We start from the raw sequence: 21,452 nt of genomic DNA, 5'->3' as shown, positions 1-21,452 counted from the left end.
AGCAAGACTTGAGCACCAGAGGCACATATTATAACTTGGCGATGTAAGTTGAATAGAACCTACGCCAAGCAAAAAGTCAAACCACGGGGTGCATCCGTTTTCTTGCTTTGTTTGGGCCAAGGTCAATGTTAAAAGGTGTCTTCGATATGTCCATGTGTGCGAGTACTGCACATGTTGATGTGCATGATCTCTATAATAAAATCTTGTGGAGGTTTGATAGATTCTACAGAATTGCACGACAATAGAGGTGGTTGAACTTTAAGGGTGAAGAGGTCTCCATCTAATTTTGCACATTCATTTACTGTTGCATGAGACCGATGCATCTATGTGCATCATCTTTTACCCGTTTTCTCTTCTGACATGTATATGCTCGTAAATTTGAGGAAGGAAGCGTTGAGACTGATGCGTGTGGGTGTGCTAGTTGGCACTATCCTAACTAGTGTGTCAAATGCCTAGACAAAGCCATGTGTAGTCTTTCACCCCCACCCCCATCCTAGCAAATCTCATCTAACTCCGCCACTAATTGTCTTCGAGTAAGTCATACATAATGTGTATTTGGCATTTTTAGGGACTTGTTCCTCCTGTTGAAGGACCAACATGTCAGCAAAGTATATATTTTCTCAAAACAATGTTGTGTTGCACCCTACTTCTAAAGGATCTCACAAACAATCAGCATAACACACACCATTTTCTATTTGCCAACAACATGTTTCCTCCTCCCCATGAGGCGACTCGCGGACGATTAGGTTACCCCCTCACCTCGTCAGCACCGTCCCTTGTTTGCCCTGCTTTTGATGGACTTTGGGTCGCGGAGGTGTCATAGGCCTCACTCCCCCATCACATACGGGAGGGATCCCCACTCGTGTTCTTGTTAGGTCCGACGTCTTGATTGAGGTCATGTGGCGGCGACGATGTCTCTCAGTATGAATAATGTCTCCCATGGCTAATCTCGTTCCAATAGTGTGTTTAGCATCGCCGAAAGGCGTGTGGAGGTATGTCTCCGTCGGATAGCACATGATTCAATCGGTGCTGGTCTTCGGTGGATTTGTTTGGATCTAGTATTTGGCCGTGTGGTTACAAGTTTGATCCTTCCGATCTACGATTCTCTTTCATCGGCGATGGTTATTGATCGGGCGCATTGGTCCTGTGGGGTTGTCAGCACGATGCTTCCCCGACTATCTACCACAACAAGGTTTGCCCGGCTCTAGTGACGGAGGGATGAAGACAACAACACATCTTCGACTCGCTTCAGTGCTTGTAGCCGTCGCTAGATGGTCCATGGACTTGGTTGTAATTGTTTTTTACTTCCAGTGTTCCTTGTACTGCTGTGACTGGTTATGACTCCCTCCGTCCCAAATTATTTGTCGTAGAAACGAATGTATCTAGACGTATTTTTAAATCTAGATCCATTTCTCTCTATCTATGCGATGAGTAATTCCGTGCGAAGGGAGTAGTTGCAAAAGAAAAACACCCTAATTGCAATAAAATAAAATAAAATAAAGAACATACTCTCTTTTTTAAAAAAGGAAGGGTCCTTGCCGTGGGCTACAGCTGGTCAAACAGGCCGTGCTAACTGGGTCGGCCCGGTAGCACGCAGGAACGTCACGGCACGGCCCGGGCTAAACGGGCCAGGCACGGCACGGCCCGGGCTAAACGGCACGGCACGAGGCACACCATGGCCCTGGAGGCTGGGCACGCGGGCTGGCACGACACGACCCGTTTATCTTTTTTTGAAATATATAAATATATATGTCCTATATAAATACCTAGTACTCTAATATGTTTAATAATTTTGTAGTGCATGCGTACATTTCTAGTGCTCCAATATGTTTTTTAATCTTTTTAATACTTCACCATATTTTTTTACATTTTTTGCCTTTTTCCCTTTTTGACGGTATTTCATAGAAAAAAATCAAACCGACACATACCGGCGTGCCTAAACGTGCCATGGGCCGGCCCACTTAACTCCCATGCCGTGCTTGGGCTGTTGCCTGCAGCACGTGGGCCGGCCCGGCCCGGCCCGGCTATTAGTCGTGCCAGGCCTGTTTATGGCGGGCCGGCCCGTTTGGCCAGCTCTGCCCTGGGCGTTCTTCTAACAATTGTAGGCCAAGGAGACAACAGGGATTGCTTAGCCTATCCATCGTCGCCCATAATAAAGGAAAGGAAAACACCCATATAAGATTCTCAAAAAATAATAATAAAAGGAAAACACCGATATAACGGTGCCGTGAACTAGCCACCCGACCGCGTGGCGGTACGAATCGTCGCCTTGTCACCCAACCATCCCATATCCGACCCCATCCCTTCCCAAACCGTCGAACCCTAGCTCGCCTTCGCCTCCAATCTCCCCACCTCGCCGTCGCCATGGGCAAGAAGCGGAAGCTCGAGCCGAAATCCACCTTGGCAGCAAACTCCCCCGCCGCTAAGGCTCCAGCTGCCGCAAAGATCGCCGAGCCGGCAGCTGCTCCCCCCCAGCCCGAAACCCTAGCCGAGTACTACCCCACTTCCTCCCAAACCGTGGCCCAGGAGAGCGGGTCCATCGCTGGGGGCGCGGCGGTGAAGCAGGAGGTGGGCGGCGAGGAGGACGAGTGGGAGGAGGTGGAAGAGGAGGAGGAAGAGGAGGTCGAGGAGGAAGAACAGCAGCAGGCCGAGGAGGGCGACAGCGACCCCGCCTCGATCCAGGCGCTACTGGAGGTGTTCCCCAAGGAGCAGCTCGTCGAGCTGCTCCGCGACGCCGCCGTCCGCCACGGCGACGTGCTCGAGTCCGTCCGCCGAGCGGCCGACGCGGATCCAGCCCAGCGGAAGATCTTCGTCCACGGCCTCGGATGGGACACCACCGTGGACATCCTCACCGAGGCTTTCCGCCCTTATGGTGAGATCGAGGATCTCAAGCTCGTCTCAGACCGTAACACGGGCAAGTGCAAGGGCTACGGGTTCATCCTCTTCAGCCGCCTTTCTGGCGCCCGCGCGGCCCTGCTGGAGCCCCAGAAGAAGATCGGCAACCGCACTACCTCCTGCCAGCTTGCTTCTTTGGGCCCTGTCCCACCTGGCGGTGCGGCCAACAATCCTATGTTGGCTACAGCTCCAGCTCCGGCTCCAGCAGCCTTGATACTACCGCCAGTTTCTGAGTACACACAGCGGAAGATTTTTGTTAGCAATGTTGGCGCAGATATCGACCCACAGAAACTGCTGCAGTTCTTTTCAAAGTATGGTGAAATTGAGGAGGGTCCTCTTGGGCTCGACAAGGCAACCGGAAAGCCCAAGGGTTTTGCTCTGTTTGTTTACAGGACCCTTGAGAGCGCCAAGAAGGCGCTCCAGGAGCCGCACAAGTCATTTGAGGGTGTTATGCTGCACTGCCAGAAGGCAATCGATGGGCCAAAACCCAACAAAGGAGGAGGATATGGTGCCACAACTACAAGTGGGAGGAAGGGCGCTGCTGGCTATGGTGCTGGTAGCCATTCTCTGCCTGGCACTGTTGGTGCTGGTTATGGGATGGCATCTCCAGCGAGCCTGGCTTCAATGCCTGGGCCTGTACCTGGTGGTCCAGGGATGAATCCTGCACTGGGCCAGGCTTTAACAGCTTTCTTGGCCACCCAAGGGGGAGGGTTGGGTCTGAATAACATCCTTGGAGTTGGTCCTAATAGTTCAGGGGTGCCAAATTCAGGGTCTTCTGGAGCTCTTGGTGGTGGCGGTGTACCTGGAATGCCTGGCAGTTATATGGGAGGCTATGGGGGTGGTGGCGGGTATGGTGGTCCACCAGGAGGTCCAGGAAGAAATTACATGGGTCATTAGGTAAGATTTGGTCGGTCGATGTGTCCTAACTGTAGAAGCTACATATAGTTCTGAACTTCTGATATCTGATTTACGTCAAGAAATTACTTTCCTTGTTTTTCTTATCTGTGAAGAAGTTAGCTTTGCATTTACAGTTTTACACTGGTATTAGTCTTGCATTTTTTATTTACTTATTCTATCTTTTTTTGTTTCTTCAAACCATTTTTTCTTAGCATAAGCTGAAATACTCTAAGCATATGATAGTTCTAAGTTCTCTAATGTGCATTCTGATGAGATCTAGGATGTGCCTGAATGCATTTGTCTAATTTGCTGCCTTACTGCGGTCCAATATGACAACCTGAACTACAAAATGAAGTTAATGCCTTCTATTAGCTTTTTGAAATTGTAGGTCATCTGTTAAGTAAGGAACCAGTACTTCCCGACAAATTGCTTCTTAGTTTTAGTGATGGTCCTTCCACATGTATTACATTTGTTGCATAAGAGCTAGCCAAGCTAACATTGATCGACGTTGAGGTTTGAGAAATAAAACTAATATGCTTAAATAGTAATAGGTTGAGGCTAGAAGTGAAGGTGTTGAATATATGGGCTCTGTTTTAGTTTAATGATGCTTGATTTATGTTTTGTTTGCCTTATTCGATCTGTGGAAATTGGCTAAAAGATTGAAGGCTATGGCCTTGCAGTATCCTTGGGTAGGTTTGAATGGGTTTCAGTTTGCAAGCAAAGAATTTTTGGCAGGCCTTATCATTTGTGTCATCTCACAAACATTGTTTCACATGCATATGCACATTATACGTAGCTTGTATGCAGGTTTCAGTGCTTACATTAAAAAATGCTGTCACTTATTTTAATTATTGCAAACCCCAAGCTATGAGTTATGCATTTATTTAGCAGTTCATTTTCTTTTTTTGCATATTCAAATTTTGTTTAAGAACTATATCACTTATCTTTATCCATATTGCTATTTGGCAGGATGCTTATAACTATTTTTTTGTGGCCAGATGATTCTACGTGTTCCTGCGCCGCACTTATAAACATGCTGTTTTAGGCTGCTTCTCGCAAGTTGCTTACTCTAGCGGTCAAAGTTTTCATAAGAACTTTGATTTCCTCAATCCTATGTTTTCAAAATTGAACAAATCTATGTACAATTATTTAAATTTTCGAAAAGTTACTATTGTCTTGTGACCCTATTGTAAAAGACTTTCTATCGATTTAAAGCACCGTGGAATTTTTACTGCATTTTATACAAGAATTTTCAGTCATTATTTTTGGCATTTGTTGAAACCCAATTTGTGTTATTAAAAAAAATGCCATTCCCTAATTTTCTTGTCATGCTGATATGTTTCTGACCAGAAATGTTGTGTGGATTTATTTCTGAACAAAAAGTTGAATATTGCTTTGTTTACAAAGTAAGCATTTGTTTATTTTGGCCAAGTTTATCATTATCGTGAGATAAAGTTGGTTAAGGAGAATCTCTGGCAGATCTAGGAAAATATCAATGTGCTGATTTTAGAATAGAGGCTATTGCATTCTCAAATGCGTTTTTTTGTCTATCTTGTCGGGCAGTCCAATTTTAGTTGTGTTGGTCTGAGGTCATAGGCGTAAATACTAAACAGAAGACCTTTTAGCAGCGATTTAGACTTTGGCCGTTGACTAATTTTTTGCCTGTGGGCAAGCTAGTAGTTGGAAAGGGCGAAGTAGGGGGAGGGATGTCCTCATCGAAGAGGTAGGGCTGTTGGAAGGGTGGGAGGGGCTGGCTTGATTGAACCCTCACAGGAAGACAAGTGCTCATATCTTTGATGTGGAGGAGGACTGCAGCAAAAGGAAGAGGAGGGAAGAAAAGATACAGTTCAAGATGAGGTGAATGGCTACTAAGTTGCTTTACAACCTGATTAGCACACTTTTATGTTCTTCATTTGTTTTTGCGTGTGATGTTTTTCTTTTGGTTTAGTAGTAGAATAGAACTAGGAGCAGACTGTAGCACACTCTTATGTGTGCGTTACCAGTATGTTTAATTGGAAAACTAGAATAGAACTAGGAGCGGTAATTGAACCAGTTTAAACATTGTGGTGGATTAATGAATAGAATAGGTGCATGATAATTAGAAGTAACATGGGTACATGTTCTATTATCTGGCACTTATCCTAGTGCTCCTCACAAATATGCAAATTTCGTTTGATGTTCTATTTTGAGTATTCTTACCTATAAGAGCACATAGCAATTTTTCTGATATAAAGTATCCCTGATGTAATAGATCATAATTTACTAAGCTGCGTGTTATCAGTTATCTGGCCTAAAGTCTTTATCCAACAAGTTTTTGTAAGCTGTGACACGTCATTATCTTTCGATCACACGACATATGTATATATCATTTGTTGTCAATTCTATCAGGGTTTGCAACTTAACATTGTATTCGGGAACGCCTTGTTGGTTCTGGGGCTGGCCAACCAGCCCACAACAGGTTCGATCCTGGGATCGACCTGTTTCACGTGGAGTATGATTGTATGAAGCCCCTCACGTGTATGCCACTCGTGATTGCGATGTGAGTTCGTTTGTAAGTTCAGATGCTACATCTGTATGCAGGCCAAAAAAAAAGAAAAATCAAATCAACGTAGTCGTTCAGTCTTATCCTATACCGGAGGGGATATGATAAAATTTCCTCATGTAGATCAACGTAGTGTAGTCGCTCAGAGATGGATGGTGCTAACGAGTAATATAAAGAATTTATAAACTTTGATATGGCTGCGAATTACTCCCTCAAATACATGTCTCTGTCTTTGAAGAGATTCCACTATGAACTATATAAGTAGCAATGAATCTATCTAAACTCTAAAATGCATATATATTCATACGTACGTGATCCATAGTGAAATCTGTACAAAAACTTACATTTTGGAACGGAGAGAATAGTAAATTATTACTCAGTACTATCTAGAGATGGGGCCGTCAAAGCATAATTTCAAATAAATAGTAATAAACGACCAGCAAATATTTATACAATCTATAGTATCAAAATATAAGATGTTTTTATTGTTCATGAACTGCAAAATGCCTTATACTCCCTCCGTAAACAAATATAATAAGAGCGTTTAGATCACTATAGAGGGAGTATTTTGATACAGAGTACAAACAAAAATAATGAAATAATACTCAAAATTTTGAAAGCTTGTCCGGAGCTATAATGTTGGCATCGGCTGGACAATGAGAGCAGTCGTTTATGATAAAAATTCTTATCCTGCTTTTAGGCCCTGTTTGGAACAAAGAAATTTTACAGGAATTTCATAGGAATGGAATTCCCATAGGAATCCTTCCTTCACATTTTGGATGATTTTAAATATTTGCTCAAACCTTAAGCTTTCACTTTCTTTGTGAAGTTCCATCTAACATGTGTATCTCTCTTCTTCCCCCTCTCTCTCCTAAAGGAACAATTTCTGCAAATGTGTACTCCCTGTGCCCCCTCCCCCACTTTCCAGTGGATCGATCTTTGTTAGCCATTTCATGTACTTCCCTAATTCATATTTTGAGGCTCAACTTTTTTATCTGTTAAAAGGCCAAGTTTCTTTTGAGCGAACACGTTGTATGCCTGTGCATGAATCTCAAACCAAGATACGTGGCAATCTTTATTCGCTCATATGCACCCATCTGAGCGAACTACAGCTGACGACGCTAAACGATTCACTCAGGACGACAATTTGAGCGAAGACATCTTGGTGCCAAATTCTGTTTCCACAGTATGACAATTTTCACCGGTTCCCTCGGATGTAGCACGACAATTTTTCTTTTGCCAGCATGACGAATCTGAACCAAGTTAACATTTTCCTTTTTAAGTCGGCAATTCTTCAAGAAGCATCATGACAAGTCCCAAAAACGCAGACAATTACTATGCCATGGTATGACAAATTCTTGACAATCTTTCTGCCGGTATGGTATTTTTTTTCTTTATAACATGACAAATATATCTATTTTGTCATGGCAATTCTCGAGCGTTCGCGCTTGGGTGGCCTCGTTAAGGGAACGTCAGCGCATTCTTAGGATCCATATATTAAGTAGCACATACACTTTAAAAAACACCATTACAAAAAAGTACATAAGTTTTTTGGGGTGTCGAAGTCTTATTTCTCATGCATCCATCAACGATGCGTTGTGAGCAAAGCGCGTTGCCACTTTTGGGCTTCCATTTTGGCGAAACAAATTTGTCGAAATCCATGAGCTTGTAGAACCAACTGCTAGGAACTCATTGATGTAGACCTCATCGTCGAAAGCGACCCACTTAGCAGATTCCGTCCTGGAGAAGAAAACGTCGGAGATGGCCTGTACAACATCCTAAGTCCGGCCATATGGGGTAGGGGAACACAAATCTCGCACGTTCCCCGACAAGCCTGAGACTGGCCAAACATCATCAATCGAAACTTGAACCTGAATACATGACATATAGCCACGGATAGCGCGACCGAGACAAACCTACATGAGAGAAATAACCAGATTTAGGGACACATAATCTTCCACACCCCTCTCAACGAGGCGAAGAAGCACCGTCAAAATGAGGACGGGGCAGGGGACTTTATTCCATGACGACGACGACGCCATCGTCTTGCCACCACTAATCGGAGACATACCCCTTCCTTTACTCCTAACTCCGCCTCTACTAGACCGAAGCCGTGGGGTCTCCACCCTCTCCCATCGTCGGAGCGACAAACAGAGGGGTAGGGGGGCCTTGGTTTCGACGGGGAGCTACGTTAGATAGGCCGCCGTATCTAGTGGCTGGAGGAGGATGAGGAAAAGAAAGCTTTGGAATACATAGCGCATATATCTGCTTTTATTTTGAGGTTTATTTTGAGCATTAACAAAATCATGCTATATGAGATGCATGCCACAAATGTATGTTGACGTCGTATTTCAAAGGAGTTTCTAGTGATATAATTTTGTATGGTAATTTTGATCTTGTTGACGATCAAAGTAAATTTTAAAATGTGAATCAAGTTTTATATATCCAGATGGAGCGAATACTCTGTTTATAAGATATTTTGATCCCGCTGTTTTGCATCTTATTTCATAATAAGTTGGCTTTGTGTATTCACAAATGGAAATCTCAGGAGATAAACAATTTTTTTGTCAGCCTGCCCACTTTTGAGTCCTGGCTGGTGTCTTTTTATTTATAATATTTACTTCCTCCTCTCATAATATAAGAGCGTTGGAGTAGAAAACATTCATTTTCGTATAAAACATAAAAATAAAAAAAATAAAAACCAGCGTGATTTGATAAGTGGTAGGGGGAAATAAAGTAAAGAGTGGAGAGAAGAAAACTTCACTTGAATCAGGAAAGAAGTTCCATAAAAAAAATCAGGAAAGTAGCGCAAAAGACCGGAGGCAAAAGAAACGGCGACCAGATGGCGGAAGTGAAATCGACCGCCGGGGACGTCATGGACGCGGCGGCCAGCAGCGCCGGGCAGAGCGCTGCCAGGGTGGCCGATCTGCTCCGTGGGTTCCTCGCGGTGCAGCAGCGCCGCGCCGAGGCTTACTCCAAGCTCCGAAGGTACCGCTGCTGCCCTGCCCGCACCCTCCCTCGCCCCCCTTAACCCTAGCCTGCACTCGAGCACCCCGAAGCAGGAGCGCGGGCCTGGCCGGGGTAGCGGTCCATGGCATAGAGAGCGTCTTCCTCGGCGCTGGGGTGGTTGGGGACGGATCAAACCTGGCGTCGAGGGGAAACACACACACGAATGCAAGGGTTATTGTGGGCAAGTTATATGTTAGATTTACGCGAGAATTTTCTTGCTACGTTCCCGTAGCACCTCCCTGCGTCACGCCGGGATGTGGATCTCGAACCAAGGAAAATATCTGAGAGAGAAGACTTGGAGAAGGGGAAGGAAGCAGGGAGGAAAGCTTGAATTCAGAACAATAATTGTGATTACAATCCGATGCCTCACACACACGCCACCTGCAGGCTTATATGCCTATTCCCACACACGCCACACGGGCTGGGCCACAAGGGTCCAGTAACACACAGATGGGCCTGGCCCAGGTCGTTGCACTCCCCTCCTCTTAAGGAACAGCTCGTCCTCGACTGTTCATCATCATGCCGTTGTCGTTGCAGTCACAGCTGAAGACCATTCCCAAGTCGCCATTGCAATTGGAAGTCCACTCCATGCAATCTTCCATTGCGTGCGTGTGTGTCCACCCACACGAACCAGTCTTGTTTGAAGAAGTTGAGCCGGTTTGGACAGTTTATCCCCCAACAGAAATAGTGAATCCACAGTGTCTGAAGTAGGAGTTGGCGGGTCTGCCGGTTTGAGCAGAGAAACATGCACCACAGGGTGAATCTTGCTAGTCTCTGGCAGGGCCAAACGATATGCAACCTCGCCGATACGTTCAGTGATCTGGTACGGACCAAAATACTTGAAACCCAACTTGTGGTTGGATCGTTTGACAACCGTTTGTTGCACGTAAGGCTGCAGCTTCAGAAATGCCCAGTCACCATCCTGTGTTGAGCTCGCAACAGGTGTTCTCGGATCAATCCTTGCATCTGGTTCCTTTCAGCCAACCATCCAGACAGATCCGAGGACAGAGTACTCTGAAGATTGGCAATGCCCAAGTGTCGAGGTTGATACCCATACAGTACTTGAAATGGGGTTGTTCCAAGTGCAGAATGGTAGTTTGTGTTGTACCAGTACTCAGCCTGAGATAACCAATAGGCCCACTTTTTGGGGGTTGAGTGTACCAAGCATCTGAGAAAGGTTTCTAAGCTTTGATTCAGTTTCTTCGTTTGACCATCAGTCTGGGGATGATTAGCAGTACTCATATTCATCTTGGTGTCAGTGAGTTTGCACAATTCTTGCCAAATGTTGCTGGTAAATATAGGATCTTTGTCAGTAATCAGTACCTGGGGAAGACCATGAAGTTTATAGATGTTATCCACATATATTTGTGCCACTTGTAGAGCAGTAAAGGGATGACACAAGGGAATGAAGTGCCCATATTTGCTGAACTTGTCAATGACCACCAGGATTGTGTCAAAGTTTTTGCTCTTGGGGAGACCTCCAATAAAATCCATGCTGACCATATTCCAGGCTTCTTTAGGAATGGGCAATGGACTTAATAATCCTGGTTTCTTAATATGCTCAGACTTTGCTTGTTTGCACACCACACATGCTTGTACATAGATTTGGACGTCCTGTTTCATTGCTGGCCAGGCAAACAGTCCCTTGATGCGTTGATACGTGCCCTGGAATCCAGAATGACCTCCAACTCCATTGTCATGCAAAGAAAGCATAATAGCCTGGTGAGCTTCTTTGTTGTGGCCCAACCAAATCCTGTCTTTGTATCGAATCACTCCTTGATGTAGAGTGTAACCTTTGTCATTAGAACCAGTCAGGGCCAGTTCTTGCAGTAATTCCCTATCTGCCTCATACTGCTGGTATCCTTCTGTCACAACAGCTAACCATTTGGGTGTGCAAAAGGAGATAGCAGACAACTCCATTGGGGCAGGAGATCTGGACAAGGCATCTGCAGCTGCATTATCCATGCCTTTCCTGTAGATGATGTTGTATTGCAGACCTAGCAGTTTAAGAAATGCTTTCTGTTGCATGGTACCACTGAGTTTTTGTTCTTGGAGATGTGTCAAACTTTGATGATCTATGGAAATGGTGAAAGGAGCATGCTGCAGATAAAATTTCCATTTTTCCACAGCAAGGAGCACAGCCAAGCACTCTTTTTCATATGTGGACAGGGCTTGGGCCTTGGGTCCCAGGGCTTTGCTAAGGTAAGCAAGTGGATGACCTTCTTGCACCAGAACAACCCCAATGCCTTGATTACTAGCATCAGTTTCAATTGTAAAATGCTTCTTGAAATCTGGGAGTGCCAAAACTGGTGCTTGAGCCAATGCTGTCTTAAGATGTTGGAAAGCAGCTTCATTGGTTGGTGTCCAAGAAAACACAGTATCTTTCTTCAGTAAATCAGATAAGCTCCTACTGATAATTCCATAATTTCTGATGAATTTTCTGTAGTACCCTGTGAGACCCAGAAATCCTCTGATATCTCTAACACAGGTAGGCCTGGGCCATTGTTGCACAGCTCTGATTTTAGTGGGATCAGTTTGCACTCCTTTGCCACTGATAATATGTCCCAAGTATTCCAGCTCTGTTTGAGCAAAAGAACATTTGCTAAGTTTCAGAAAGAGCTGGTTTTCTTGAAGTATAGTGAAAACTTGATTGAGGTGCTCCAAATGTGTTTTCAAATCTGGACTGTAGACTAAGATGTCATCCATGAAGATAAGCACACAGTGTCTCAGCAAATGGGCAAACAGGGCATTCATAGCCGCTTGGAAAGTTGCAGGAGCATTGATTAAACCAAAGGGCATGACCTTAAACTCATATAGGCCATGATGAGTTTTAAAAGCTGTTTTATGTTCCTCTCCTTCAACCACTCGTATTTGATGATATCCTGATCGAAGATCCAGCTTAGTGAAAAATGTAGCCCCAGCCAACTCATCAAGTAACTCATCCACTACTAGCATTGGATATTTATGGGGCACTGTGACAGAGTTTAACATTCTGTAATCCACACAAAAACGCCAAGTTCCATCTTTCTTTCTGACCAGCAACATTGGTGAAGCAAAAGGACTAGTGCTTTCCTGGATGACTCCTTGCTGTAACATCTGAGTTACTTGTTCTTCAATTTCAGTCTTCTGCATTGGATTGTATCTGTATGGTTTGACATTGATAGGTTTAGCTCCAGGTAGAAGAGGGATTTGGTGATCAAATGACCTGTGAGGAGGGAGTTTGTCAGGTTCTGTGAAGACTTGTTTGTGCTTGGCCAAAATTTCTTGCACTGCAGGAGGGATGACTTGATCAGTATCAGGGGCTTCCACAATATGATTTAGTTGAATCACTTGGTCCACTGCACCAGTGTTAAGTAACCCTTGCAAATGCTTGCCAGTTATGCCTGTGCAGGAAATGACTTTCTCTCTTATTCTTCTGAGAGTGATCCTGACTCCTTGATATTTGAATCTCATGACCTTCTTTCTCCAGTCCACCCACATAGGGCTCATAGTTTCTAGCCACTGCATGCCCAAAATGATGTCATAAGTGCCCAGGGGTAGCACTTTCAGAGATGTGTTGAAGGTGTTTCCTTGACAAAACCATTACAAGTTAGGAACCTGTTTGTTACAATGTAACAGTCCTCCATTAGCCACAGTTACTTTAGCCGCTGGTATATCTTCCACTGGGCACTGTAGGTGCTTCACTAACTCTGCACTGATGAAATTTGTGGAACTACCTGAGTCAACTAAGATCAGCAACTGTCTCTTACCAACCATGCCCTGTAATCGGATACTATCCTTTGAAGCAGTGCCCTGGGCTGCATGGACTGACAGTTTCATGAATGCTTCTTCTGCTGTTCCTTTATCGACCGCAGGCTGTTCAGCTGGCTGCTCAGTTTCAGATTGACTGTCCGAAATTTCAGACATCTGTAGAGCCTCAATCAGTTCTTCCAGAACATGAAGTTGGACTGTTGTGGGACACTTGTGTCCTGGACCATATTTCTCGCCGCACTTGAAACATTCTCCACGCGCTCGGCGTTGTGCCCTGAGGTTATCCACTCGATCTGGAGCTCTTTGATGTGTCTCAGGGGGTTTATCTTGTGCTGGTGCTGTTCCCATAATGCCCTGATGCACATAATTTTTGGCGTTGGCTCTGTTTTCCCATCTTTTGCTATATTTGGAAGTATCTTCAGCCAACAATGCCTCTTGTGTCTGTGCCAAGGAGTAAGCTAGATCCACTGAGTTAGGTTGTTGCAGCTTGATCGGCGCACGAATAGCAGGTTTCAGGCCCTCAATGAACCTGTTGATGAAAAAGGTTTCATCGTAGGAGTGGTTATACACAAGCATCTTGTGCATGTGCTCTTCAAACACATGAGCATAATCATCGACAGACTCAGTTTGCTTGAGAGAGAAGAACACATCAATTGCTCGAGAATACTTGTTTCTGTTGAATTTCGCGAACACGGCCACACACAGAGCGGCCCAGCTATCAATAGTGTGCATTGCCTCATACATCTGCAACCAGAGGGCTGCATTTCCTGCAAAGTGCATAGTAGCGAAATCGACCCATAATTCTGATTGAACATTGTACATCCGAAGGTATTTTTCACACTGTTTTTTCCACCACTTGGGGTTATCTCCCTCAAATCTGGGGAAATCAGAGCGAGGAATGCTTGCGGAGAATTTCCCATGGGCAGAGTGAAACTGCGACTGCGGTGATCGTTCATAATCCTCATTGTCATCAGATAACTCGTCAGAGAAAGGAGCGTGCGATTTGGACTGCTCACCGCGATTCTTCTGCTGGAATGACACGCGCAGACCTCGAGTGTCCTGTCCTGAATGGTGCTGATCAGAACCCTGTCGCTCTGTTTGTGGCGGCTCTGTCCGCAGGCCTTGAGTTGTTGTCGTGTCTGTCGGCTGCTCCAAATTGTCGACGCGGCGTACGATCCCGTCCAGCGACTTCCGCATCTCAGCCACAGCCGCGTCGAGGGAATTGTGCGCGACGAGCACCCGCCCCAGCGTCGACTCGGTGCGGGCCAGCGAGCTCGTGGTCGTCGTGGCCAGCGCATCGAAAGCCTTGGCCGAGGAGGAAACGTACTTGTTGAGGGACTCCTGCAGCCCATCCAGACGTTCCGCCGTCTTCGCGCCCGCCTCCAACACCGCCTTGCTCTGCACGATCGTCGCCTGGACGAGCTGTTGCAGCTCGGCGATGGTGAGCTCCGCGGCGGCCATGCGCGACGAGAGATTGGGCTTGGTCGAACGCGCCGTCGGAAAGGTCCTGGATCTACTCAACCCAGCGCAGGTACACCGGAGGTGTTTTGCGCGAGATCACCCGAGGGGATCTGCACCTTTTGCCAGGAATTACAAGCGGATCGAAGGATTGATCGTGAGCTCTGGAGGAAAAATTTCAGATCAGAGGAAGCGGATCGATACACAGCTCTGAGTACCAAATGCTACGTTCCGTAGCACCTCCCTGCGTCACGCCGGGATGTGGATCTCGAACCAAGGAAAATATCTGAGAGAGAAGACTTGGAGAAGGGGAAGGAAGCAGGGAGGAAAGCTTGAATTCAGAACAATAATTGTGATTACAATCCGATGCCTCACACACACGCCACCTGCAGGCTTATATGCCTATTCCCACACACGCCACACGGGCTGGGCCACAAGGGTCCAGTAACACACAGATGGGCCTGGCCCAGGTCGTTGCATTTCTCCATCAATCAAGAAAGAAAATAAGCGAATATAGTTTAGGTGTTGGAAGAGTTTTATGCAATTCTTTATTTTCTTTTCAAGATCACATCTGATGCTCTCTTGAACAGTTAAATGACTCTGCCACCAGTGTTGTATAGTTGTATTTATGCGTTCTGCACTGTTCCCATCGTCTACGGCCCATCCTACAAGTGGGAGTGGGAGGGACAGTTGGAAAATGTTGTGTGATGTAAATCCGAGAAACTTTCTGTAGCTATTTTTTTTACTGGTTTTGCAATAACCATGCCCATCACTCTGTTTGCAGTAGGCTCTCTTCTGTTGGAAATCTAGATTAGGCCTCATTTTTGTGATCATACAGTAATGCTACAAAAGAAAATATCTCTCTATTTGGACTTAAGCAAGAAAACGAAAAGATAATCTCCATATGTCCTGATAGTAGTATCTTAACATCAATAGTGGAGTTCTGTCTGCCAATGCACACTGCTGACGACTATTCTATAAACCATTGTTGGCGTATGCTGGGCAATTAGAAATTCTAATTGTTTTGCAAGATGCTGGTGTATAACCGTGTATGGTTTAGAACTGTGGTTGTTGCTCTGGCTGTAAAATACACCTGTGCTAGCTGTGCATGCTTAGCTTAGCTTTGGATAGTGCGTTGTAAATATTATATCTGAAGATTATTGCATGAAAACTACCTTCCTATTTAATGATCACTCAAACTATGAAAGTTTTGCAGCGGGTTTTCTGAATATATTGCTAATGGAGGTGAATGTGCTTATCAACAACTATGTGGGAATGTTACAGCCGAATTTAATGATTGCTCAACACAGGTTAAATGCTTTACTCATACATTTTTATCATAAAAGGTGAGATATCTAATATTGCTCACTACAGATTCTTGAAATGGTGTCCCTCCTCTCAAAGCCTAATTTTTGTCGTGGAGATCTTGCCAACTTATTGAAGGATGTGCAAGCATGTGAGAGAGATAAATTGCAGCTGGTATGCTTTCAATAACTCCTGTATTGCTGTATGGACTCCAATATAATTCGATGTTTATAAAAAGCTGTATAAAAACACCAGTATACCAAATTTATGTTTTATGTGATTATGGTGACATTATTTTGTTCTGACCTGACGAAGTTTATTATGGAGATGCAACTGGACAGATGAGAAATTAAAGTTGTCTCTTCTGTGCTGTCATTCTAATCGTTTTACTACATGTCAAGTTTACCGTTTCAACAACAACAACAAAGCCTTAGAGTCCAAAACAAGTTGGGTAGGCTAGAGTTGAAACCCATAAGATCTCGAAACCCAGTCATGGTTCTGGCATGTGGATAGCTAATTCCACGCACCCGTCCATGGCTAGTTCTTTGGTGATATTCCAGTCCTTCAGATCTCTCTTTACGGACTCCTCCCATGTCAACTTTGGTCTACCCCGACCTCTCTTGACATTATCAGCACGTTTTGACCGTCCGCTATGCTCTGGCGCTTTTGGAGGCCTGCGTTGTATATGCCCGAACCATCTTAGATAATGTTGGACAAGCTTCTCTTCAATTGGTGTTACCCCAACTCTATCATGTATTACCTCTGTCCCAAATTAGTCGTCTTAGATTTGTCTAGATATGGATGTATCCAACACTAAGATGTGTCTAGATACATCCGCATCTAGACAAATCTAAGTCAACTAATTCGGGATGGAGGGAGTATATCATTATTCCGGACCCGATCCTTTCTTGTGTGACCACATATCCATCTCGACATGCGCATCTTTGCTACACCTAATTGTTGGAAATGTCGTCTTTTAGTTGGCCACCATTCAGCGCCATACAATATTGTAAGTTGAATCCATAGAACCCACCTTTTACCTTTAGGCCCTGTTCGGAAGTTCTCCATCTCTGCGCTTCACCAGCTCCGCGCGTGGAGCGATGCCGAACGGCCCATCTCCACGAAGCCAACTTCAGGAAGCCCAACCTTCCTGCAGTGCAATTCCGTGGAGCAGCGAAAGCGTAACTCCTCCAAACTACGAAGGAGGAGTTGAATGAATTTACACGAGAATGCCATCCTGAAGTGAGTTGCGTTACGTTTCGATTAGAAAAAAACACTCCCGAGCGAACTAGCAACCTCACGACCCCAGTGTCAGACTAGCCCTTGCCTCTCCTCGCTGGCCCATGCTGCCGAACGCTTGGCCGCTCCCATGCGAAGCTGGCTTGGGCTGGCTAGCAGAGAAGCTGGCCTCTTTGGGAAGCTAGAGAACTTCCGAACGGGGCCTTAGTGGCACTCTCTTGTCACAGTCTCACAGAAGAAGCCAGAAGCTTGGCGCCACTTCAGCCAGCCATCTTTGATTCGAGGGCTTACATCTTCATCGATACCACCATCCTTCTACAAATTTGATCCCAAATATCTAAAGGTGTCCTTCTGAGGTACCACCTGCTCATCAAGGTTCACCTCCTCGTGCCTGTAGTACTGAAACTGTACCTCATGTACCTTTCAATTCTAAAGTCTGTCTCCACAAAACTTTCTATTAACCCCTGTCCGGCTATCGTTGGCTGGCACCACATCGTCCGCAAAGAGCATACACCATGCGATATCTCCTTGTATATCCCTTGTGAGCTTATCCATCATCACCAACGCAAAAAGATAAGGGAGCTGACCCTTGGAGCAGTCCTATTTTAATCAGAAAGGCATCGGTGTCGCCATCACTCGTTCGAACACTTGTCACAACATTATTGTACATGTCCTTGATGAGGATAATGTACTTTGTTGGGTCTTTGTGTTTCTCCAAGGCCCACCATATGGCATTCCGCAGTATATTATCCAAGTCAACGAACACCATATGCAGGTCCTTCTTTTACCTTTTTGATTAGGGAAAATTGAATTAGCACCTCAAACCGAAAAGACTTGTCAATTTTCATTTGCAATCATTGTTTGAACCGCAACATCCATCTATGCATCCATTCAGTTGTCTCACAGGGATAAGTTGGTTTGCGCATGATAGTATCTGCTCTAATAGCATAATAACCATTCCGATCTCGTACTGCGGTAGTACTTCGCCTACTTTACTGATGTTAGTGCTTTAACACATTCTTCTCCATCGGCATTACCTGGATTTAAATTTATACTATGTTTTGCGACAAATGCAACCTCTGTTGTTATCATCATCTTGTATACTGTTTTTGCTGCACTTTTTTAGTCAAAATTTCCCCCAGTCACTTGTCAGCTTGTTCATTATATTTCTGGTTGGTTGGATCAGACAGCTAGGATTCAGGTGTTGAAGAAGGCTGGCCGTCCTTCGGAACGCCTGGTAAACCATGAGCACTGCAGGTCAAGCAGCACATCCCAGCATGTGTGTGCGAACCTCAAGGAGATAACTGAGGCTTCAGGCACTGAGGACGCAGAGGCGGATGCAGAGTACGACGCCGCTCTGAAGGAGGCAATACAGGGCATTCAAGAGGCAGTGACTAGCATAAACGAGCATATGGAGGAAGTGCGGTACGAGATCGACGCCCTCGAGGCTGACACGGTTGATAGCAGGCTGAGTGAAGTCGAGGAAGCGTTCCCGGATGCTCTGTTGATAGAGTAGAAGAGTGATAGGTGCTGAAGTCTTAGGCCAGGGAAGGGTTTCTATTTGGAGAGTTAGAGCTGTTTTCATATTGTTTATTTTCGTGACAAGTGAGATTGGATAGCTTGTTTCTACTAACAACAAACAATATTTAGCGTGCTAGCTATTTGAAAGAGGTGATATGAAGATTTTATTTTAGCTGATGTGCGGTGTTGTTATTTCAAATTTTGTCCGGAGCCCTTGCGTGCGCGCTTGACTAGAGTCCTGTAATCCGGATCTGAACGAGGTCCAACGATGTCTCTTGCTCAACCGAACTGCCCTCTCCTAGACTCCTACCCACTCCACTGCGGCCCGAGCCCGGCTGCCAGCATGCAGCCTCCTCCAGCTTCCTGTGCCATTCTTCGGCACCAATAACCAATGGATCATCGTCTCTTTAGAAAATACATGTACTCCCGAGCTCAAGTGCTCTCTAATAAACAGTAAAATCGAAAAACAGTAAAAAAATTCAAAAATAATCTGAATTTTTTGGTGCAAACTTTGACATATGTTTTCCGTGCTTACAAAAATTTATCATAAGATGGCATTTCTGGAAGTCGTGGTAAAAAGAGAAACTCGATGCTCCCAATATGCTATTTCCGAAAGCATTTTAGAGTGTTGTGTTTTTTTTTGCCAAGAATTCCACGAATGTGATTTCGGGATAAAAAATTGCAAGCACTGAGAACATTTGTCTAAGTTTGCACCCCCAAAAAAATCATTTTTCTTTTCTTTTTGGAATCCACTGTTCATCCGGAGCTCAAATGAGCTCGGGAGTAGAAGGGGACTTTCGCACCTACGGGTGGTATTCTTCACCTGTTGGGTTCTATGGTAGGGTGCGTCGACTGCAAATTAAAATTTCCTACGCGCAGAACAACCAAGAACATGCTATGGGAGATGGATCACAGATCATTACCACTAGACGCGCAGTGCCGTGCAGCGGAAGGAGAGTTGGGGCAGCGCGTCCGCGTGGATCGTCTCCTCCTCGTCCGACCTTCCTCGAACAACCTTTCGTCCGATCCCACGTACAAGTTCGCCGGAGCGGCGCAAGTGCACCGCCTCTAACGGTATCCGCGCGTGCAGGAGGAACACCGTGCGGCGGACTGCTAGGTCCGATCACATAGTCGGCAGCGAGTGGAGGTGGCTATTCGCAACACATGCAAACCCTAGTCGCAGCGCCGAAGCGATCTCACATGAGTGTGCAGCACCTCCACTTTATATAGGCGTCCGTCGCGGGCTCAACACTTGGGCCTCGCACGGACCCTAAAGCCCACATGTCTACTCGGCCACAATCCGAATACAGCTCGGATCACATCCGACCAGTGTCCTCGGATCCGACCTCGTAGGTTTCTTCCCTTAAGCGCGTGACCCCTTAGGTTCAAGTCAGCTTGGTCGCTGTTCGGATCACCTCCGACCTGCACGGTTGGTAGCGGCCTCTAGCAAGGCGTGCCGACCACCAAGCAGACTATGAAGCTGGTTAGGCGAACCTGTACAACGTGTCACACTTCTGTTCCCTTTGCCTCACGATATATGTTGTCGGGCTCAAGGCGAGACTGTCATCCTTGTGCTAGCCCGACCTCTTTCTCGTTCCAGTGATACCGACCACAAAACGGATTATCTCATAATCCCTGTCGCATGGCCATGCTTATCCTGGTCGGATCACACGAGGGGCCCAGAGTATATCTCTCCTGATCGGAGGGGCAAATCCCATCTTGCTCGACCATGTCACGCAGCATGGGACTGGACAAACCCAAAACCTACCTTTGTAACTACCCAGTCACGGAGTAGCGTTTGGTCGGCGCAAAGCAAGTCTGTCACCATCTCGAGTACATGCGTCAGCTCAGGTCTTAGGACATAGAATGTATATTGTACGAGAGACTCACAGATGACATATCGCTGCATCTCATAGTTGGGGCTGTCCGACTCGGACCTTATCTCGACTCGGATCCGACTACGTCGAATCCGACCAGACCTTTCCAAGTCCATATTATGCGGTTAGCATCCAATGCTCCATGGCTAGTGAGACCAAGCCATCGACCGTGTCATATGCTAGTCTAGTCGGCTGCGCGTCCACACAGCCCTTTCGACTAGGGACCTTTTAGGACAGTCGTCATACAATGCATAGTCCCACAAACAAGTCACGTACTTGCTGATACACATCATTGATAATGTCCAAGGACTATCTTTATTCATAAACACATAGGAAATATCATCATACATGATTGCCTCTAGGGCATATCTCCAACATCACCCTCTTAGGTTGCATTTGCAATGTTGGAGTTTTGCTACCCATAAGGATTTCTGAACGAAGAACTAGAGCAAGAAGCAGCCTAGCAGCAAACCGATCTAGATCTAACCTAGATCGGGGAGAGAGGGGGCATCAAAACGCAAGGGGTGGGCCATAGGCTTGGGTATCCTTTGGTGTGCCCCTCCCCACCTAAATATGCAAGGAGGGAGGGGGTCAGCCGACCAGGAGATGGAGTCCTCCTGGGACCCCTCTCTGTTTATTTTAGGGAGCCCTCTCAAGTTGGTTTGCCCTCCAAGCTAGGGGACCGGTCGATTTGGGCCCATTTGGGCTTCTTGCCCCTAGGCAATCTGAGGGTGGCCCAATGGGAACTCGAAAACATTCCATAAGTTTTCGGAACCTTTGGTAAGCTTCTGATACATAGGGGACCTTCCAGAACCCCCCCCCCCCCTGAACACCTCAAGGATCATCTGAAACTCTTTCGAGACCCTTCTCATTCTCCATCATATCATAGTACTCCTACATGTTGCTAGTCGTTAAACATGTGATCCTACAGGTTTGGTAATATGTGGACATGTCCAGAC

The 21,452-nt window shown here is 45.7% G+C and overlaps 2 protein-coding genes across 3 annotated transcripts; both read left to right on the top strand.

Moving 5' to 3' along the window:
• Positions 1 to 2,238: 2,238 nt before the first annotated feature.
• Positions 2,239 to 5,054, top strand: LOC119275796 (UBP1-associated protein 2A-like). Of its 2 annotated transcripts, none has more exons than XM_037556713.1 (2): positions 2,239 to 3,792; positions 4,791 to 5,054. In XM_037556713.1, exon 1 carries the CDS (start codon positions 2,365 to 2,367, stop codon positions 3,790 to 3,792), a length of 1,428 nt encoding a protein of 475 aa, XP_037412610.1. In that variant the 5' UTR covers positions 2,239 to 2,364; the 3' UTR covers positions 4,791 to 5,054. The 2 variants fall into 2 exon arrangements, with proteins under 2 accessions (XP_037412610.1, XP_037412611.1); XM_037556714.1 differs by having other exon boundaries at positions 4,762 to 5,054.
• A 3,072-nt stretch (positions 5,055 to 8,126) lies between these two features.
• LOC119279511 lies at positions 8,127 to 18,793 on the top strand. Its single transcript, XM_037560729.1, has 5 exons — positions 8,127 to 8,131; positions 9,134 to 9,322; positions 15,768 to 15,861; positions 15,926 to 16,030; positions 18,282 to 18,793. Exons 1-5 carry the CDS (start codon positions 8,127 to 8,129, stop codon positions 18,609 to 18,611), a joined length of 723 nt encoding a protein of 240 aa, XP_037416626.1. The 3' UTR covers positions 18,612 to 18,793.
• The last annotated feature ends 2,659 nt before the right edge of the window (positions 18,794 to 21,452 follow it).

Source organism: Triticum dicoccoides, chromosome 3B (assembly GCF_002162155.2).
Source record: "Triticum dicoccoides isolate Atlit2015 ecotype Zavitan chromosome 3B, WEW_v2.0, whole genome shotgun sequence".
NCBI lineage: Eukaryota > Viridiplantae > Streptophyta > Magnoliopsida > Poales > Poaceae > Triticum > Triticum dicoccoides.
Note: the sequence above shows the minus strand (reverse complement) of the source record. Positions and strands in the feature narration are given on the sequence as shown.

Excerpts from the sequence above, each read along its gene's own strand:
- LOC119275796 (XM_037556713.1), top strand. The coding sequence starts at position 2,365 with ATGGGCAAGAAGCGGAAGCTCGAGCCGAAATCCACCTTGGCAGCAAAC.
- LOC119279511 (XM_037560729.1), top strand. Across the intron at positions 15,862-15,925 it reads TTAATGATTGCTCAACACAG|ATTCTTGAAATGGTGTCCCT; the intron begins GTTAAATGCTTT and ends TGCTCACTACAG. Across the intron at positions 16,031-18,281 it reads AGAGAGATAAATTGCAGCTG|ACAGCTAGGATTCAGGTGTT; the intron begins GTATGCTTTCAA and ends TGGTTGGATCAG.